Below are 18,370 nucleotides of genomic sequence, written 5' to 3' on the forward strand. Positions count from 1 at the left end.
TCTATGAACTGTGGGGAAACAATGATTAACCTGCAGTAGCTTAGAGTACTTTGAATGATATCAATGTATAAAACACATCCTATTGTTAAACCAATTTCCCATTTTAGACATTTCCTACAATTTTTTTTAAAGGGTATTTAAATGATTTAAATTGGTTGGCTATCCATAGCATGCAGCAGCAACATTTAGTTTACTTCTTATGAGCGACTGTCTCTTTTTTAAGCAAATGAGGATGTTTTGTAATGGTTTTCTACCAACTTTTCCAAGCACCTCACTAAAGCCATATTAGGAGATCATTTAAATTATTCTAGGGACTTGCAGACAGATGGTCCAGTGCTACATTATTATATGTTTTCTGATCCAATTCAACAACAATTTCAGTTCAGTAATAACATGTAGAAATAACCGTGTTTCTTTGGGAATGTGAGACAATTTGAATGAGCTCAAAAATGCAAAAAGTAAAAAAAAAACAGACTAAACTGGAGATAAAGAATTCTAAGACACATTCTAAGACTTTGTATTATATTATTGAATACGCTTGGCAAGAGTTACTAATAATGATTACTTTCATGCTTGATTAATCAGCTTATTATCTTAATAATTGATTAAGTGTTTGATAAATTAAGGAAATTATTCAAATCCATTCATCTAATTGGTCAAGCTTGTGGGGCCTTGTGGCCCCCGAGAGGCAGGTAACACTCTGGCAATCACAGGGCCATTCACACTTACGGGCAATTCAGAGCCAACAATGAACCTGATTTCTTTGCACAATTGCGGCTTTCACACCAGCGCTTTTCCCTTTCTAGCTCCCAGCGGGAGCTTTTCTGGTTCAGCTCCGGTTTCCCTTTTCTGCTCCCGCTCTGTTCACACCGCCCAGAGCTGCCGCTGCTGCGTCATGACGTCACCGTTTACGTGCCTGCTTCATAAAATCCAAACCGCGCGGAAATCCCTCACATCAACAACAACAACAATGGCCGATTGTATTGAAGCGCTGTTCGCTTCGGTTATCCTCTTACGAAACAACATGGAAGGCATCGGACGACTTTACAAGGGACGACTTTACTTGGAACTTTACAAACATCACATGCGAAATGCAAGACTTCTTTGTGGTCTTCAGCATCTACTTCAACGCCCCTGCCCCCGCCTCGACGTAAGAGAGACGTAAGTGACGCCGCCTCTTAGCTCCGAAGCTCTTGCCTCTAGACCGACAATTTTTTGGAGCTGGAAGTGAACCGGATTCCGGAGCTAAGAGGCGGTGCCTCTGCGGTGTGAACAAGAAAAACCGGTACTTTTCAGGCTCCAGCTCCAGGCCGGAGCTGAAAACGCGTTGGTATGAAAGGGGCATGTGTGAAGAAACTGGATACACCCACACTGACATTGGGAGCACATGTCAACTCCACACAGAATAACTCAAGCTGTATTTAAGTTCTGTAGAAGGGTGATATCTGCTAAAACTAAACATCAAAGGAGATACTTCATTAAAGATTTGTTACAAGGCAACATCAAAACGAGTGTCATATTTCCGCACAAATAAAGAAGACAAAGCATACACCTGTCGGAACAATAGTTAATAAATGATGTATCTAATTATATTTAGAAAATAATATAGTTTGGGGTTTCCAAACTTTGATGTAAGGACTGGTTTGGGTTGTATGTCACTAGGATCAATTTCCTTTGAAGTGTTTACTCAATACAAATTTAAATAATCTGCTTTTAGTCATCATTTTTATGTTTTACTTTCATTGTTTTCCCATTACTTGATAGTGTAATTTGAAATCAATATACTGAACACTTTCACCTGCACTATATGAGGTCATAATCTATGCAAAAGCATAACATGCACATATTGCTTGTTAAAGTTAAAAGTAAAAAATATTGTTCTTTTTAGCTAAATGTTTTTAAAAAAGTGATGGAAACTTTATACAGAAACGTTTGGCTTTTAGCTGATTGTGCAAACCTCTGAGGCATCTTGCCATCAATATGTCAAATTACTTTTGTGTTTGAAAAAGAGAGACATAACAATGAGTTGAATATCCATGCTTCACTTTGTCTGTAGCATAAATTCACAGAATAACTGGCGGTATCCAAGCTGCTTAAACATTCAGAGCTTTGTCGCTGATGGTAAATTGCCACTTCTCAGCGAGCAAAGATTGGGAGTATCTACAGTAGATAATAACAACAAGACAAACGAAAACTATTCATCCGTTAAAAGCTAGCACTTGTTCAAATTAAGTGTCTCTGTTGAGATAAGAAATGGTTTCCACAGAGATCTTACAATGTGTGCAAACCAAACGTGATTTCACTCTATCATCTGCTTCATGTTGCTTTTTGTTATCTGATCATGATGCACCGTTTACCTCCCCTTGTGTTGTCCCTGTCTTGTAAACAAACCTATGAAATACACATTAGAAAAGAGCACACATAAGTTGTCTAGCATGCTAGCCATCCTTTATTGAAAGCAAAGCCACACAGGACTGAAATACTGCTCCCCTGATGACAGTAAGCTGATTATTTAAATTATACGTTTATGTGTAATTACACAATATCAGAGCCGCAGCAATAAAAACCTTTCAGTAATTAAAGCCTTCAAAAGCACCGTGTGGCCAATTTTCACCAGAGAGCACACATTAGCACATCAAATTTAATATGGTCACTTTCCACTTTTCCGCGTTATGTGTTATTGACATGCTATTCAGAATCACACTTTCAAAAATCATTCCATTGTTGAGATTAAATTAGATGCAGCTCGAATGAAAATTACTCTATTTACTCCAAACTGAGTAGACTTTCAAAACAGGGGATTTAACTAAAAAGCTTTCACCTTAAAAGAGGGGACAAAATAAATATACCATGCACTGCACTGATACAAATGATCCTCTATTACAGGGCGGCAGGGTTTTTGGTTTAACTTCAATAATATTCACAATCACTGTGTTCAATGTTTCTGAATACAACATATATCATATTTCCAAGGGGGATTTGTTGCAATGCTGTCATTCACATGCTTTTAAAACTTCGCAAAGTGTCTCTCAAACTACTTTTTCTGTCACACTCTTGGAAATAACACTACACACAAATACAGGAAACCATATTGTAAGCCTTAATGGATTTGTTAAGAAATAGTGAAAATAAGCAGCCCTTTAGAATGAACGAAAAGCAGTGATTGGTTGTAAACAAAAGATGGTTAAAGCGGTGGGTCTGCATAATCAGCCCCCCTCATTACAGCTGCATTATCTGGACAGTACAGATAACTGTATAGTAAGTAAAACAAAGATAAACAAAAGGTTAGCTTCATCTATTATTTATAAAGTCAAAACTTGGATTTACACTCAGTTGTGTTAATAATACAGATCCAAATCTGCTGCAGTAATTAAAATGACGCATTCTAATACAACTGACTGATGCCCTTTACAGACATGTCATACATAACTTCATCTATCTGTGAAATTATAGATTTCTATTATTTACACATGTGTCTTTTGACATTAACCCTCCTATTGCCTTCGTTTCCCCCCCCTTACTTTGGTGGTCGCGGTCAAATTTGAGACAAAAAACATTAATCATCACCAAATTTCATTTAACACCCTTTCAAACTGTAAATATTGTATCAGACTACATGAAAATTGCAGTAAATATACAAAGAATAGACACTGAACATGTATTGCGTGTGCCAGGTGTGATCCGTGTGGGGGGATGGGCACATAAGAGTGGGAAATGTGTCAAATTGTTCTCTGTGTGTGTGTGTGTTTGTGTGTGCCAGGTGTGATTCACATAGGGGGATTGGGCACATAAGGAGGGGGGGAGACATCTAGAGCAGACCTGGGCATTGTACGGCCTGCGGGCCACATACGGCCCGCGGGATGATTCTGACCGGCCCGTGTTGGAAATTACAAAATAAACATATTTTCTAACTTTACCTCATGCATGGACTAAAGCTGCATTGCTTTTATTTTGAAGTTGTTTTTTATTCACGTGCATAATGACGCAATACGTATATCAAGACGTGCACATGATTGGATCCTTGTCACAAGACGACTTTAGCCCTCAAAATGTCCGCTAAAAAAAGAAAGGTAGATGCTGAATGCAGGGTTTTCAACACAAATTGGACTGCTAAGTATTTATTTACTGAAGTCGGAGGTAAAGCCGTGTGTTTAGTTTGCGGGGAGCAGATGGCCGTTTTTAAGGACTACAATGTGAGTCGGCATTACGAGACGAAACACGCGGAGAAATATAAAAACTTGACTGACGCTGAAAGGGCGCGGAAATCGGAAGCTTTGCTAGCTAAGCTGCAAAAGCAGCAAGGCTTTTTTACCAAGCTTCACACATCCAGGGATGCAGCAACCAAGACCAGCTTTGTGATATCCCACAAAATCTAAAAACAGTAAGCCGTTCTCGGAGGGGGAGTTTGTCAAAGAGTGCTTGGTGGACTCTGCAAGCAAGTCCCGCTGTCCAGGCGAACCGTGACTAGAAGGATCGAGGAAATTGCGGGGAATCTGGAGCTTCAGCTGCAACATGAAGTGGCAAGTTTCGCCTTTTTCTCCTTGGCTTTGGACGAGAGCTGTGATGTCCGCGACACAGCCTAGTTACTCGTATTCGTCCGCGGGATAACACCGGACTTCAAGATTACGGAGGAGCTGGCAGCAATGCGGTCGATAAAAGGGACGACGACAGGGAGCGATCTGTTCACGGAGGTAAACGAGTGCATGGACACGCTGGGACTGAAATGGGACAAACTGGCAGGTGTCACAACGGACGGTTGTCCAAATCTTACTGGAAAAAATGTCGGACTTTTGAAACGTATGCAAGATAAAGTGACTGAAATCGACGCGGATCAGAAACTGGTATGTTTGCATTGTATTATACACCAACATGTGTTGTGCAAGTCTGTGCTAAAAATTTGACCATGCTATTGATGTTGTTACTAAAATAGTAAACTTCATCAAAGCATGGGCATTGCATCACAGACAGTTTGTCGCACTTTTGGAGGAGCATGAGACTGAGCATCGTGACATCGGCTACCACACAGCTATCAGATGGTTCAGCCTGGGCAAAGTGCTGAAAAGAGTTTGGGACCTGAAAGCAGAGATTCAAGAGTTTTGTGAGAAGAAAGGCAAAGACTTCCCAGAGCTGTCAGATGAGGACTGGATGGCAGATTTTGCATTTGCTGTTGATGTGACTGCACTGATGAATGAACTGAACACCAAACTGCAAGGCAAGGGCCTTTTTGTTCATGAAATGCACAGCCTGGTGAAGGCTTTCATGACAAAGATGCAGTTTATTTCAAGCCAACTGGAGAGCAACACTCTCACTCACATGCAAACTCTGAAAGAAGTCACACCATCAGCTGATCACCTCCGCAGGTACTCATGTTGGGAGCATTGCATGGTGAGTTTTCAAGGCGATTTAAAGATCTCAGAAAAATCGAGGATGAAATGCAGCTGGTTTCCTCTCCCTTTACCTGCAGTGTGGATAATGCACCCAGTGATGTCCAGCTGGAACTCATCGACCTGCAGTCTGATGCAGTACTGGCCCGGTTCACGGTTCAGTTCATACCTCGGTTTGGGGTCACGGTTCGGTACGGTTTCGGTATAACAAGGAAAGTCACAAATGCATAATTTTTTTTTGCTGTTATTTATTTTTAACAGTCGTGCAAGTTTTTGTATGAAAATAAGGAACTCTAACATTTGGAATCATTAACTGTATTAAACAGTTAAAAACAAACCACAAACAGTAACACACACACTCATGGCCATATTATTTATAAAGGCTGAACAAAAAGGTTAAATAAGCTGAACAACTAAAAAGAATGTCTTGAAAATATTAAAATAAATAATAAGAAAGTGTTTTTCTTCAAAAAGATGAGTTTGTCTACGTTGTCAGTAGGGATGCCAGAGATTATTCGATTATTCGAATATTCGCTACAGTCTCCATAATCGAATATTATTTTTAAAAATCGATTATTTTTTTTTCTGGCTTAGTTTCAACCAAAATATATATAAATATATATATATGCTAATAATAGTAATAGTATTAATAATTGTAAATGGTCATTGGTCACACCACCAGTTTGTTTTACGGCCCGTCTACACTACAGCGTCGAAAGCTCCAATCTGCTCCAATCTGCCCATTCACTTTCAATGGGGTGACGTCACGTAGCCGCGCTTTTTCGCCGAACTGAATAGTGGGTAGCAGAGCGAGGCGTCTCAGGCGACAGAAGTTGAACAATGTTCAACTTCTGTCGCCTGAGACGCCGGAGTAGCCAGCGCCAGCCAATCAAATCCCGTTTCCCAAAATCTGACAGCTGAAGCCGTAGCCAATCAAACCGCGTCTAAGCTGGGAGAGATATCCCGCTGTTCATTTGCAGCTAAAAAGAGTTCCTCCTTGTGGAACTACTTCGAACTTACAAGTCCAAAGGAAGTTAAATGCCAGCTCTGCGAAAAGACGTTGGTCCATCACAGCTCAACCTCAACAATGCGTTCGCATTTGAGTGCGAAGCACGCCAAAGAGGTTACAGAGAAAGACGCAGCACAGCTGGCCATTACCAACTTCACTTCAAGGCCACGTCGTTGTGATGACATGCTTGTTTGTTGTTTGTACTGTTAAACATGTTCCAGTAAAGAAAACATCGGAATTCCTTTTTTTCTCTCTCAAGAGGGGGGGGGGTCGGTCGAATAATCGATTATTATTCGCCAGGGCTGCCGAATAATCGATTTTGATCATGGTCAGTTTCTGGCAACCCTAGTTGTCAGAAGTGAGGGCAGATCTGTTGGCGGTAACTATGTCACCTGCCATCGAGAAAACCCTCTAGCTGGGGACTGAGACTGACTCGGATGTGATTGAGCATGTTTGACGTGTTACCACTAGCATACCACACCGCTGTCGAACAACGCAGACACACCGTCCTCGTCCGATCCACAACTCGCACCGCATCATTGTTGTAGTCCACAGGGAACCCGAAATGTTCCCACACATCTGATTTAAACGAAGCAGGTGGGTCTTCTAGCTGTGTGTTGTGTGAACTCGCCATAGATACTAACTTTTCTTCTTCATATAGTGTGTTCGTTTTGTTGTGTTTTGTTCTTGTTCTTCATTTGTTATTTACGGGCGGCTGGCTTTTAGACGCAATACCGCCCCTGGATTATATATAGTGTAATACTGCCCTGAGTGACAGACTTTTTTCCCACTCGTAAAAAAAAGGCGTATTCGCCGTGTGACTGCATGTGCCGAACCGTGACGGTACGGGACGAATACGGATACCGTTACACCCCTAAATTGAGTAATCAAGCCGGTTGAAAGGCTTTCATTCCTTGATTTTAGCAATCACTGTTTATTTCTTGCATTTTTTACAGTGGATCAGTTTTATTGTTATTTTATATTTGTCATTCAAATTGAATATTCTAGTCTCTCATGATAACAATGACTAAGCCATCAAAAGACATCATGGGAACTTTCATAAAGTCAACTCACTCAGTTTACTTATATGTAAACTGAGTGAGTTATATGTCCTGCAGTATTTAGGAATCTTTCAAGTATGTAAATCCATGAGTTGTAATATCTGTTTTTCTTTTAGACCATGAGCGGATCGGGAAGGACTCATCCTACGAACAAGAGGGGAAGGTTCAGTTTGTGATTGACGCGATCTATGCCATGGCTCATGCTCTACATAACATGCACAAAGACCTCTGCCCTGGGAAAGTCGGCCTTTGCTCAAAGATGGAATCCATCAACGGCACTCTGCTGCTCAAGTACATCCGCCACGTCAACTTCACAGGTCGGTACTCAGAATCCAACAAAGAACTGCATGCACGTACTGTATGTAAATTGACAAGTAAATGTACAGTATATGGTAGAATAAGAAATGGGTGTAACAAGCTTGGGTACACAATGGCCTCCAATTATCAGGCTACTGAATGTAAATTACTCCGTAGGAGGGTGACAATCAGCAGCAGAACAGCGCGTTTTATCGTAGTTGATGATGTGCAAGAACGGTCCTTTGTGAGATTTCCCGCTTTATCTTGTCAGCATTGAATTGCCCACGCAAGAGATCTCCTGCTTGAAGTGCACTGGCTACGGATTTAAAATTGTACATAAATGAGAAGGGGGAAGAGAGTCACCGCACAGAGCCATCAAATACAGGCATAGATAGTTTCCCTTTCCCTGTGGCTGTTCTCTGTAGACTCAAAATACATCTTTTAGTGTTACTATCAAATACAGTGGGTTGTCATATCTTGAGTCACACAAAAAAGCATCAGCTGAACACCTTCAAACTATTTAATGAGCCAAAGTGTCAACATGACTTCCTGTCTACCCTATGTTCAACTAGCTTCTGCAACTTAATGCAACCCCTTCTGAGCATTTCTTTATTCAGTTTTCATGTTGTAAGACAAATTGGCATTCACCACTAGAACTAGACCAATACATAAGGGAGCCTGTTTTTTCCAATTTATCGTCATGGTGATACTGTATAGGCTGAACACATTCAAATACAGAAATTCCCAAACAAGGTTTGAAGCAATATACATAGTTCGACCACCACAGAACACTGACGTCTTGATTTTTGAACTGTAAGATTTTTTGATTGCATCTGCATATATATTTTTATGTGACGATATATCCATATCAGAAATATTAACAAATCAATATTTACATCAGTATCTGCATCAGCATACAGTTTAATTGAAGTTTGTGATTGTAATCCTGCTGTTATGAAAAGATGCCGCCAATGGACTCCTTTGTCTAACCATCATCTGTATACTGCTGTTTTATCATAACTATGCAAAAGCCCTTTCTAGCATGAGTGTGCCATTGTAAGCAGAGAAAAGGCACCCTATTATGTAAAATCTTCAGGAAAGTAACAACTTAAATACCATTTAAATACCAAACAAAAACTGAGTGGATTGCACTTATGCTCTTTTACAGTTTCTCTGTTTGTGTATAGTGCATAAAGGGTTTAAATAGTATTACTAAAGTCTCCTCAGTTCATTTTTGTGTGGATTTTGTACAGCAGAAGCTTTGTAGCTTCATTGTAACTCTTGAGCTTAATATAGTAATACCTTGTTTTTATATTAGATTGCTGTTGTTTACAGTATAAAATACCAATACTGACCGTGTATACACATACATATAAAAAAGTAATAAAGATAAGAATAAAAAGAAAGATATATGAAATATATATAAAAATAATTTGTATTTTCTGTTCCCTCTAAAAATAGTGAGATGCAAGGAATGTTTGCTATGCCTCTATATATACAAGTAATACATATGGAAACAAATACGTACAAAGAAATATTAGACGCACTTGCAATGTAAACATATGTGCAATTCGATATAAGGTTAGAAACGTTCGAAACTTTAGTTAATTATAAGCTTATAGGTTCAAAGAAAGTATTTGTATAAGGAGGTCATGTCAGCAGCATTTACCGGTTTCTTTTAAAATAACACACATGTATGCAGAGCAGGGTCTGACTCAGGTCAGCGTCAGCATTTACAACTTGAGTTAATTATACGTCGGATCAGCAGAGAGTCAAAGTGTTCATACAATCAAGCAAAATCTAATGCGAGCAGTTTTACACAATCTCAAAGCCGCTCCACCCTCACAGATGATTATAGAGGAAAGGATGCATTTATTGGTATGACAATTACAGGGGGGGGGGGGTGTCGTGGGGTGAGGGGGAGTCACACCACTGCAGGTACACAACAGGAATAATTTAAAACAAAGGAACTTCTGGATGAAGTAAAACACTGCTGCTGAATTCAGAGTTTATTCCAAGCATCAGTGATACTGTGTGGCTAATGAACACAACTGGAGGTGTTAGAAACTCCTACTGGTTAATCCATTGTGTAACCCTAACGAGCAATGTGGGGGTTGCATATATTTCAACTGCACTGTTCTGGAGAAAAGTTGTATTATAGTAGTATTGCTTAAAAGACATATAACTTATTTTCTTTAAGCCAGGTTTGGATAAATAGTTGAATTACACGTATTTGACTAAGGGGCCTTATTATGTTTTTTGGGTTTTCCCTTTCCTGCTGAGTGTCATAGCTTTTTGTGCATGTAAATGGTCTGTTAAAATCCCAAAGTTCCCTCCAAAGGGAGTTCCCCACCCCACCTCAATTGGACTCCTTTGTTTACTTCTATTGGCTAGCGCTCCAACACATTGTACGTGATAAGGGGTCGAATGTCTCTAAGCGGTTGACCTATTCTGAATTATGTTGTTGTTTGATGAAGGCACACGGTATCTTGCAGCCTCAAAAGGGCAACAGAGGAGGGATGGCAGAAACAATGATAAGCTTTGTTGTTAAACTAATTAAGGTTGCATTAGAAAATGTACAACACCATTAAAGGAAAAGGCATTTACTTCCCCAGAGGTGGTTTGGTTTATAGATTACGAGGTCCAAAGTAAAAACAAAGTAGTAAAGAGACAAGGCAACATGGGTCTGACTTATGCCCCGGCCACACGAGGACGAAAACGGTTAAACGCATAGGATTAACTTAAACGCAATCGCAAAAAAGCTTCCGTCCACACGCAATATTCACCGGATAGTGTCTGTCCACACGAGACCGCTCCGTTTAGCTCCAACCGCTGGAGAAGCTGCAGTACATATGCAGGAGCCTGTACGTGGCGCTGTAACTTCCTCCACAAAAGCAGCGAAGAAGCATGGTTGTCATGGTTGCCCTGCTGTTTATTCTCCGCGGTGGGAGCCGAGGGAACCGGGCAGAGTTTTTCGCCAGTCAACGTGTATTAAAGTTTAAATCTTCCGACAAAATTATAAAAGTGCCGGTCAAAGGTCTTCTTTGTTATGTATTGAGCTTTAAAACAAATGAATAACGACTCTATATAATATAATAATAAAATACACGGAGCCTCTCTTTTTCCTCCCTCTCTTCGGACAGCGTCAGTGTCTGTCTCATGCAGCAGCTGATCCAGTAATGAGTGACCCGGCCGACAGTAAAAATAAACATATTTATAACTAGTTTAGGTCAACACACTCTCACTCCCTAAGCGTCCAATAGTGACGTTTGGTCAGTGTCCGTGGCGTCCAATTGTGACGCTCCTAGGCTCCTTCAGCTTCATAAAGGGACGCAAATAGCTTTCAACTGATTGCAATGTATTCCCATCTGCGTCGGGATTTGACGCTCATGGAAGCACGGCATTTGTTTATGCCGGCTGCCCTTAAAGGCAATGTGAGCGTCCATTCCCATTGGATAACGGAGAATTGTACACCCGGAAGTAAGTATTCCTCTTACTGTCGATTGATTTTACAGTGATATCTGCACTACTCATCGACTAAAAAACACCAGATTATCCTTGTTAATTACATAACATTGATTGGTTTAAATTGTGTGCAATGCTTTTGTATTTTTCCCCTTCGATTCGGAGAAACAAATATTTTTTCTGAGTAAAGGATGGCAGAAGACACTACACTACCCAGAATCCCCAGCGTCTATGTCACATGATCTTCAAATTTCTCCCTGCAGAAAAAGAAAACATGGCCGAAATTCGTTTTATTCTTGGTAGAAAATGCCTATTTTAAAGTTAGTTTGGCCATTAAAATGCGTTTTGATGTCATTTGATGCGAGAAATATGAGTTATTATTTCAGATTATGTGTGCAGTGGATGTACATGATCTTTAGTTTGCTAGTTATTACGAAGATTACTTCAGGAAATCGCGAAGTTTTCATTGTTACCAAGGTGGTTGCTAGGGACGCTGCTATCGATATTATTTCTGTTATGTTGTGTAACTGTTTAATGGTGTTATCTTTATTGCTACCCCCTTTCCCGTCAACGTATAGTGTTGGTCCACAGCCTAAACATATTAGTTTAACAAAATCCGCATCTAAAGATAGCCTACGTTATTTCCCCCCTGTGCAATTCCAGTCTCACATCTCAGAGCACATCGTCATTAACAGACCGAAAACATTTAAAAAAAAAAATAATAATACTTTATTCCGAGTGTGCTTGCTTTTCTCTTTGAAAGTCATCACATAACGGCATTGTAATACACGGTTCGGCTGCATTACATATTACATATCTGCCGTAGTTCTGTATTTATAGAGCCCTGATGAGAAGACAAAAATGAGGAACTGAAAACGTGACGTGGATCATAAATATATCAGCCATTAAACAACATCTTATATTTCTTTTCACACAATGCGTCTCCTTGCAATATCAACACTAATTCGGCTGACTTTTATATTTGATCCAATTGGTAGATAGGCTGTATTTACACCATAAAGGTGCACAGCTGATATAAAGGGACACCTGGTGGTTAAAGCATGTTATTGAATTTAATTATTTTTATTATTAGATATTAATACGATCCCTATAAAGTATATTCATTACTCGTTATTCTCTACTAATAGTTAATTAAAGACTGTATATAATGACTATTTTGCACATCCCTTTCAAGATTTGATGATTTTCTAAGGTTTATTGACATATCATATAGGCCTACACAACTGTGGTGTAGTTCTGCACTGAATGAAAAACTTGGGTTGCAGGTTCCTCAATAGTGCATTACAAGACATCTATCAATATTTGTGCATACCTCCAGCAATGTTAACTATGTTGAAGCACTTATTTTAACTGATATTATACATAATGTATATACTCTTATAAGATGTATGTAGATATTTCATCTCCGGCCTTGTCAGGTATTGAACAATCAATAAATAAAGAACACAGAATTGTCGAATATAAAACACAGAATTTATGTGATTATACTAAATGATTTTCAAATAAACACAACTGCATATTTAACTGTTACACATGCTGATGTAACGCAAATGTTCCAACTTGGGATCAATAAAGTATATCTTATCTTAAGCTGATCGATGGCTACTGCCATATTTGCACAATGTGCCTCTGAACCTTGACAAGTGCATGTTTCAGGCTTATCAATTAATGTAATGTAATGTTATCACAGGGGTCACACACATAAGACCAGCTGTTAAATAAAGCTCTTCTGACCTTAGCTGGCATGTGGGTATATATATTAATACTGCCCATAATGGGCACAAGCAATTTTCACCCATTTATTAATTATATGTTTTAAATGTGAGTGTTTCCTTTCCCCTAAACCTCCAGGGATGTACACAGTTTAATACTGGCAACTTCTTATTATGGGAAATACGAAAACGTCTTTTAAAACTACAACTCCCAGTAGAGACGTGCCATAGAGAACATGTTGCGAAACAGAATAGCCAGCATGTGTAGTTCTGGGGACGGGGTGGGAGAGGGGGGACGCGGTGGACCCGTTCAAATCCAGTTTTGGACAGTCTGCCGTGGTTCCATCCCATTTCAAGTGCTGTTCGAGAATCGGCTTAACCCTCGGAGCACACTCTCCAATCACAGAGCTTGAGGACTATCACGGGGTTTGTCAAACAGAGCACATGGTGTAGTCCAAACGATAGCTGGGGTTTCTGGGTAGTGTAGTGTCTTCTGCCATCCTTTACTCCTGGGAATGGACGCTCACATTACCTTTAAGGGCAGCCGACATAAACGAATGCCGTGCTTCCATGAGCGTCAAATCCCGACGCAGATGGGTAGTTTGAGAGGTGTCTCCGTCCTGTCAGAATAGACTTCACTCGTGTTTATGTCAATATCGAGAGAAAGATAAATAATCTGAATTCAGTGTGCAGTTTACTTTGACGCGGGGGTGAGCAGCAGAGGTGGGGAGAGGCGGGGCTATTGCCTCATCATTATCAGAAAATGATCGTATAGGGCGTACACACGGAGCCGTTGGACCCCCCAGAGCATTGCGTATGCCGTTCTATCCACCTTGGGACCCGTTATCGTTTCCGCAGTCGTTTAGTGCCGTATTCGGTCGTCCTCATGTGGCCGAACGGTCTATATGACACTAAACAGTAACGCAAACGACCGTTTTCGTCCTCGTGTGGCCGGGGCATCAAATATGGGTGCATTATTTTAATAATATAGTCAACATAACCTTCGGGATATTAAAGGTGAACCTGACACTTTGTTTGCAGCGCTTAGTTTTCATCCCTAATGGATATTGAAAAGAAAGTCTGCAGCACTCAGTGTTTTTATTTGAACCTGTGCTCCCCTGATCCGAACACCAACGCACTAACCCACTGCGCCACAGCCTCCCCAAAATTACAGAGAAAGGCTTGGAACTAGCTGGCCAGTCACTGGGAAGATTGAGAACTTTTTGAGGATCAAATACAATAAAGACACATTTCACAGCCATTGTGGAAACTGCAGTGAGTAAATGTGGATCATGTTTATACATCGGTATGTTCACACACACACACACACACACACACACACACACACACACACACACACACACACACACACACACACACACACACACACACACACACACACACACACACACACACACACACACACACACACACACACCATGTATACATCACTTCAGGGGACATTATATTGACTTACATGCATTTCTTGGAGACTTATCCTAACCTTAACCATAACCAAGTCTTCACCCTAAAATTAATGATCCCCCTTATGGGGACCTCCAATTTGTCCCCATAAGGGCGGTGAGTCCCCACACGTGACTGTGTAAACAGATTGGAAGTGTTTTGCAGTGTTTTCCTTAAAAATCTGACCTGGTTAATTAATATGCAGATTGCTCATTTTTGCTGTCTGCGCATGAAACTTGTAAATGGAATTTTGCAAGTTACGACGTGAAACTAATCGATTACGGAAAACAAATTAGTAGAAATATACATCCCACTCAATTCCCTGTATTGCTGAGATGGGCAAGAACATTTTCATAATTGCACATGACTGCCTGCTGTTTGCTTAGACATGCCCTCTAGATAATGCAGCAGGATTATACTAATGCAACACATCCCATGGGTTTGATCAGATCTTTGACACACACACATTTGCAGACGGAAATAAACCGGTCTGCTCTGAAAGCTTGATTCACAGGTTTCCAACTTCGACTCAAAGGTTCAATCGATACTGAGACCTATTCAAGGGAACAACACACTCAAATAAATAATTCCTTTTATCGTTATGAGGGGAGTGTAGTCAATACTTGCTGAAAATGAATGACTCCTACCCAAATGCTGGAAAACACACAGTCTGGTGTCTGGACCTGATGAATATCCTTTGCACAAAAATGCACTCTTATCTCTTTGAAGTAGCTCTCGGATGTACTGTACACACAACATCCAAATATTGACAGTGGGAAATCCAAAACACATTTTATGCAAGTTAACTAGGGGCATTTTCAGCCTCACTTTTCAACAACCACTCCAACATGTTACAGAATAGCTGAGTATTCAGGGACTGTATTGAGGAAGTGAAAACACATTTGGAAGGAGCAAACAGACAGAGATTGGGATGCAATTAATGGCCCTTTGCTCAGAGACACTCTGTGGTGGGCTCTCATCATGACATCTGTGAATTTCCCATTCCTTTACACCACATTGAATAACAAGTTGTGAAGCTGGAGTGGGGTTTGTCGGTTGACTCAGAAACAGGAAAGCCGAGAGATGAGAGAGATCTCAAAGTGGTAATCAAAATCAGTTCTGTCATCCGTTAGCACTCTGGATGGACCGTGTGGATAACAAGCAATAAGCAGAATGAAGGAGTGTGAAATGATAAGGGAACATGAGCGGACAGCAGCCCTGACCCTCCTCAGAGGACCAGGACCACATGGCTGTCAACATCTATTTAGCTGCCTTCAACAGCATTAGCTAGAAGTCTCCTTGCAGCCTCATTTCATCCAAGAGCATTATGGGAACTGCTCGGGTGTGTACTGTATTGTTGAAAACTGGACCTCTCAAAGCCACATAACTTTTTTATTTTCATCCTCAGGAATTGCTGGCACCCCGGTGATCTTTAACGTGAACGGAGATGCTCCTGGACGCTATGAAATCTACCAATACCAGATCACAAACAACATGACAGAGTACAAGATCATCGGTCACTGGACAGACCAGCTCTACTTAGACGTATGCAGTCTTTAAAATACTACTTTAAATATGTCTTAAAGAATGTATGCTTGACTTTTCCTACAATCCGAGTGCCAGTTTTTTGTGGTGATCATTCACGATTGAGTATTCCCTTTTCTGGTTGGCATTGGAATTTAAAACACACAGGGTAACAAATGCTTTTAGTCAATATACAGAGGTAGTTGCAAAGTATTAACACTACATTTCCAATCACAATTCTGTCTGTCAGTAATAAAGCCTTTTTTGGCTAATCCTCGTTTTGACAATTGCCATCATTGCATGATATAGGAATACACCATTTTATTTTTCAATACATGGAGCAAAGACTCTATATTCTTTTGTGCATTTAAATACAAATATAAATGATTTGAATGCCGAACTTTCTGAGGAACAATGCATCCTTATCTTTATCTGAAAAATTGAATATTGCCTGTCCATTTTCACAGCCTAACTTACTTTAAAAAGTTAAGCTACAAGGTTATACAAATAAATAATGTCAGTTTAACAGGAGAAGGCACATGATGCAGTATTGTTGAGACTGCAGTACCACACAGACTTTGTTTACTTATCTTTCCCTCAGTAAGTGCAACATTCCTTGGAGGTAATTACACAGCGAAGTTGTTTCCTGTTGAGTTATAATTCATGAGTTGACACAATATTGTCTTGATAAAAAGGCTGAATCTTTCATGTGGTGAATATCCAAATTTACTTTGTTTTTAATTCAATCATGCACTTGTGTGTAAACAAATCCTCCAAGTGTTAATTGAATTGTGTCCTTATGCATTATGTATGAATATGAAAGTGACGGGATGTAGTGAATTGTGTTCTTGTTTTGGCAATTCTAACCTTTAAAGGTGCTTTTTAGTGCTGATTATGAGCTTGCCCAAATGTGATAATACTGAATAATTGTGAAGTAGCTATGCAACTATTTCGGGTTATGTGAGTATAGAAGGACATGAGTATATTAGAAAAACAGTTTTAGTATGATGGGAGTATTTGCGGACATGAGTATATGAGTAAAACAGTGTTAGTATGATGAGGTGGAATAAACTGGTAGTTTTTGTAATTGCTTTCTCCCTTCCTTCCCTTTTCCCCACAGACGGATGAGATGCAGTGGCCTGGTGCATCACAGGAAGTCCCGTCCTCTATCTGCAGCCAGCCCTGCCGCCTCGGGCAGCGCAAGAAGACAGTGAAGGGAATCCCCTGTTGTTGGCACTGTGAGAACTGTGATGGCTACCAGTATCAGGCAGACACTTACACCTGCAAGATGTGCCGCTTCGATTTGCGGCCTAATGCAAACAACACTGGCTGCGATCCCATTCCCATTGTCAAGCTGGAGTGGAGCTCTCCGTGGGCGGTGATCCCAGTCCTCATCGCCATCCTGGGCATCATGGCTACCCTGTTCGTGGTCGTCTCCTTTGTACGCTACAATGACACACCCATTGTTAAGGCATCGGGTCGAGAGCTGAGCTACGTGCTGCTGACGGGTATTTTCCTCTGCTATGCTACAACATTCCTCATGATCTCCACTCCTGATGTGGTTATATGCTCCCTGCGAAGGATTTTCCTCGGCCTGGGTATGAGTATAAGCTACGCGGCATTGCTAACCAAGACAAATCGGATCTACAGGATTTTTGAGCAGGGCAAGATGTCGGTCAGTGCCCCTCGATTCATCTCCCCCGCCTCGCAGTTAGTCATCACGTTCAGCCTGATATCATTTCAGCTCCTCGGAGTGTGCATCTGGTTCGGTGTCGACCCGTCGCAAGCCATCATCGACTATGAGGATCAGCGTACATCCAATCCTAAAATTGCCCGTGGTGTTCTGAAATGTGACATATCAGACCTCTCCCTCATCTGCCTGCTGGGTTACAGCATGCTGCTCATGGTCACCTGCACAGTTTACGCCATCAAGACCAGAGGTGTTCCCGAGACGTTCAACGAGGCCAAGCCCATCGGCTTCACCATGTACACCACCTGCATCGTATGGCTTGCCTTCATCCCCATCTTCTTTGGGACCTCACAATCAGCAGAAAAGGTAAATATCCCATATCTAAATAAACATTGAATTTGTATTCCTATTTTTTTATTTGAGCACAGATGCCAGAGCAGTCGCTTCATCAAATGAATTCACCGAAAAAGAACAAACTAGAAGTGAATCAGTGGCGGTTCTACGGGGTGGCACGGGGTGGCAGCTGCCACCTCAGAAAAATGCCTTGCCACCCTAGTTGGCAGCTTTGTTTTGAAAGTAAAGTTGTGGCTCTAATCTCTAATGTCCGAGTGCAAGCGCGGAAATATGATTGGCGGCGATTTCATTTGAACGGTGGGACAGTGCAAAACGAGAAGCATTTCGGATCCAAGTAGACGAAAGGAATAAGGTATTTGCGGTCTACAATGATAGAGAAGAGACTGTCA

At 40.8% G+C, this 18,370-nt stretch overlaps 1 protein-coding gene across 1 annotated transcript in view; it reads left to right on the forward strand.

The window, feature by feature from the left end:
- Positions 1 to 18,370, forward strand: part of LOC117448860 (metabotropic glutamate receptor 4-like) — a 250,368-nt gene that overhangs the window by 221,351 nt on the left and 10,647 nt on the right. The window contains exons 7-9 of the mRNA XM_034086153.2: positions 7,571 to 7,771; positions 15,822 to 15,958; positions 17,058 to 17,993. Of these exons, the coding sequence (XP_033942044.1) occupies positions 7,571 to 7,771; positions 15,822 to 15,958; positions 17,058 to 17,993 (1,274 nt within the window). The remainder of the gene's footprint in view (positions 1 to 7,570; positions 7,772 to 15,821; positions 15,959 to 17,057; positions 17,994 to 18,370) is intronic.

The sequence above is a fragment of the Pseudochaenichthys georgianus genome, chromosome 7 (genome assembly GCF_902827115.2).
Source record: "Pseudochaenichthys georgianus chromosome 7, fPseGeo1.2, whole genome shotgun sequence".
NCBI lineage: Eukaryota > Metazoa > Chordata > Actinopteri > Perciformes > Channichthyidae > Pseudochaenichthys > Pseudochaenichthys georgianus.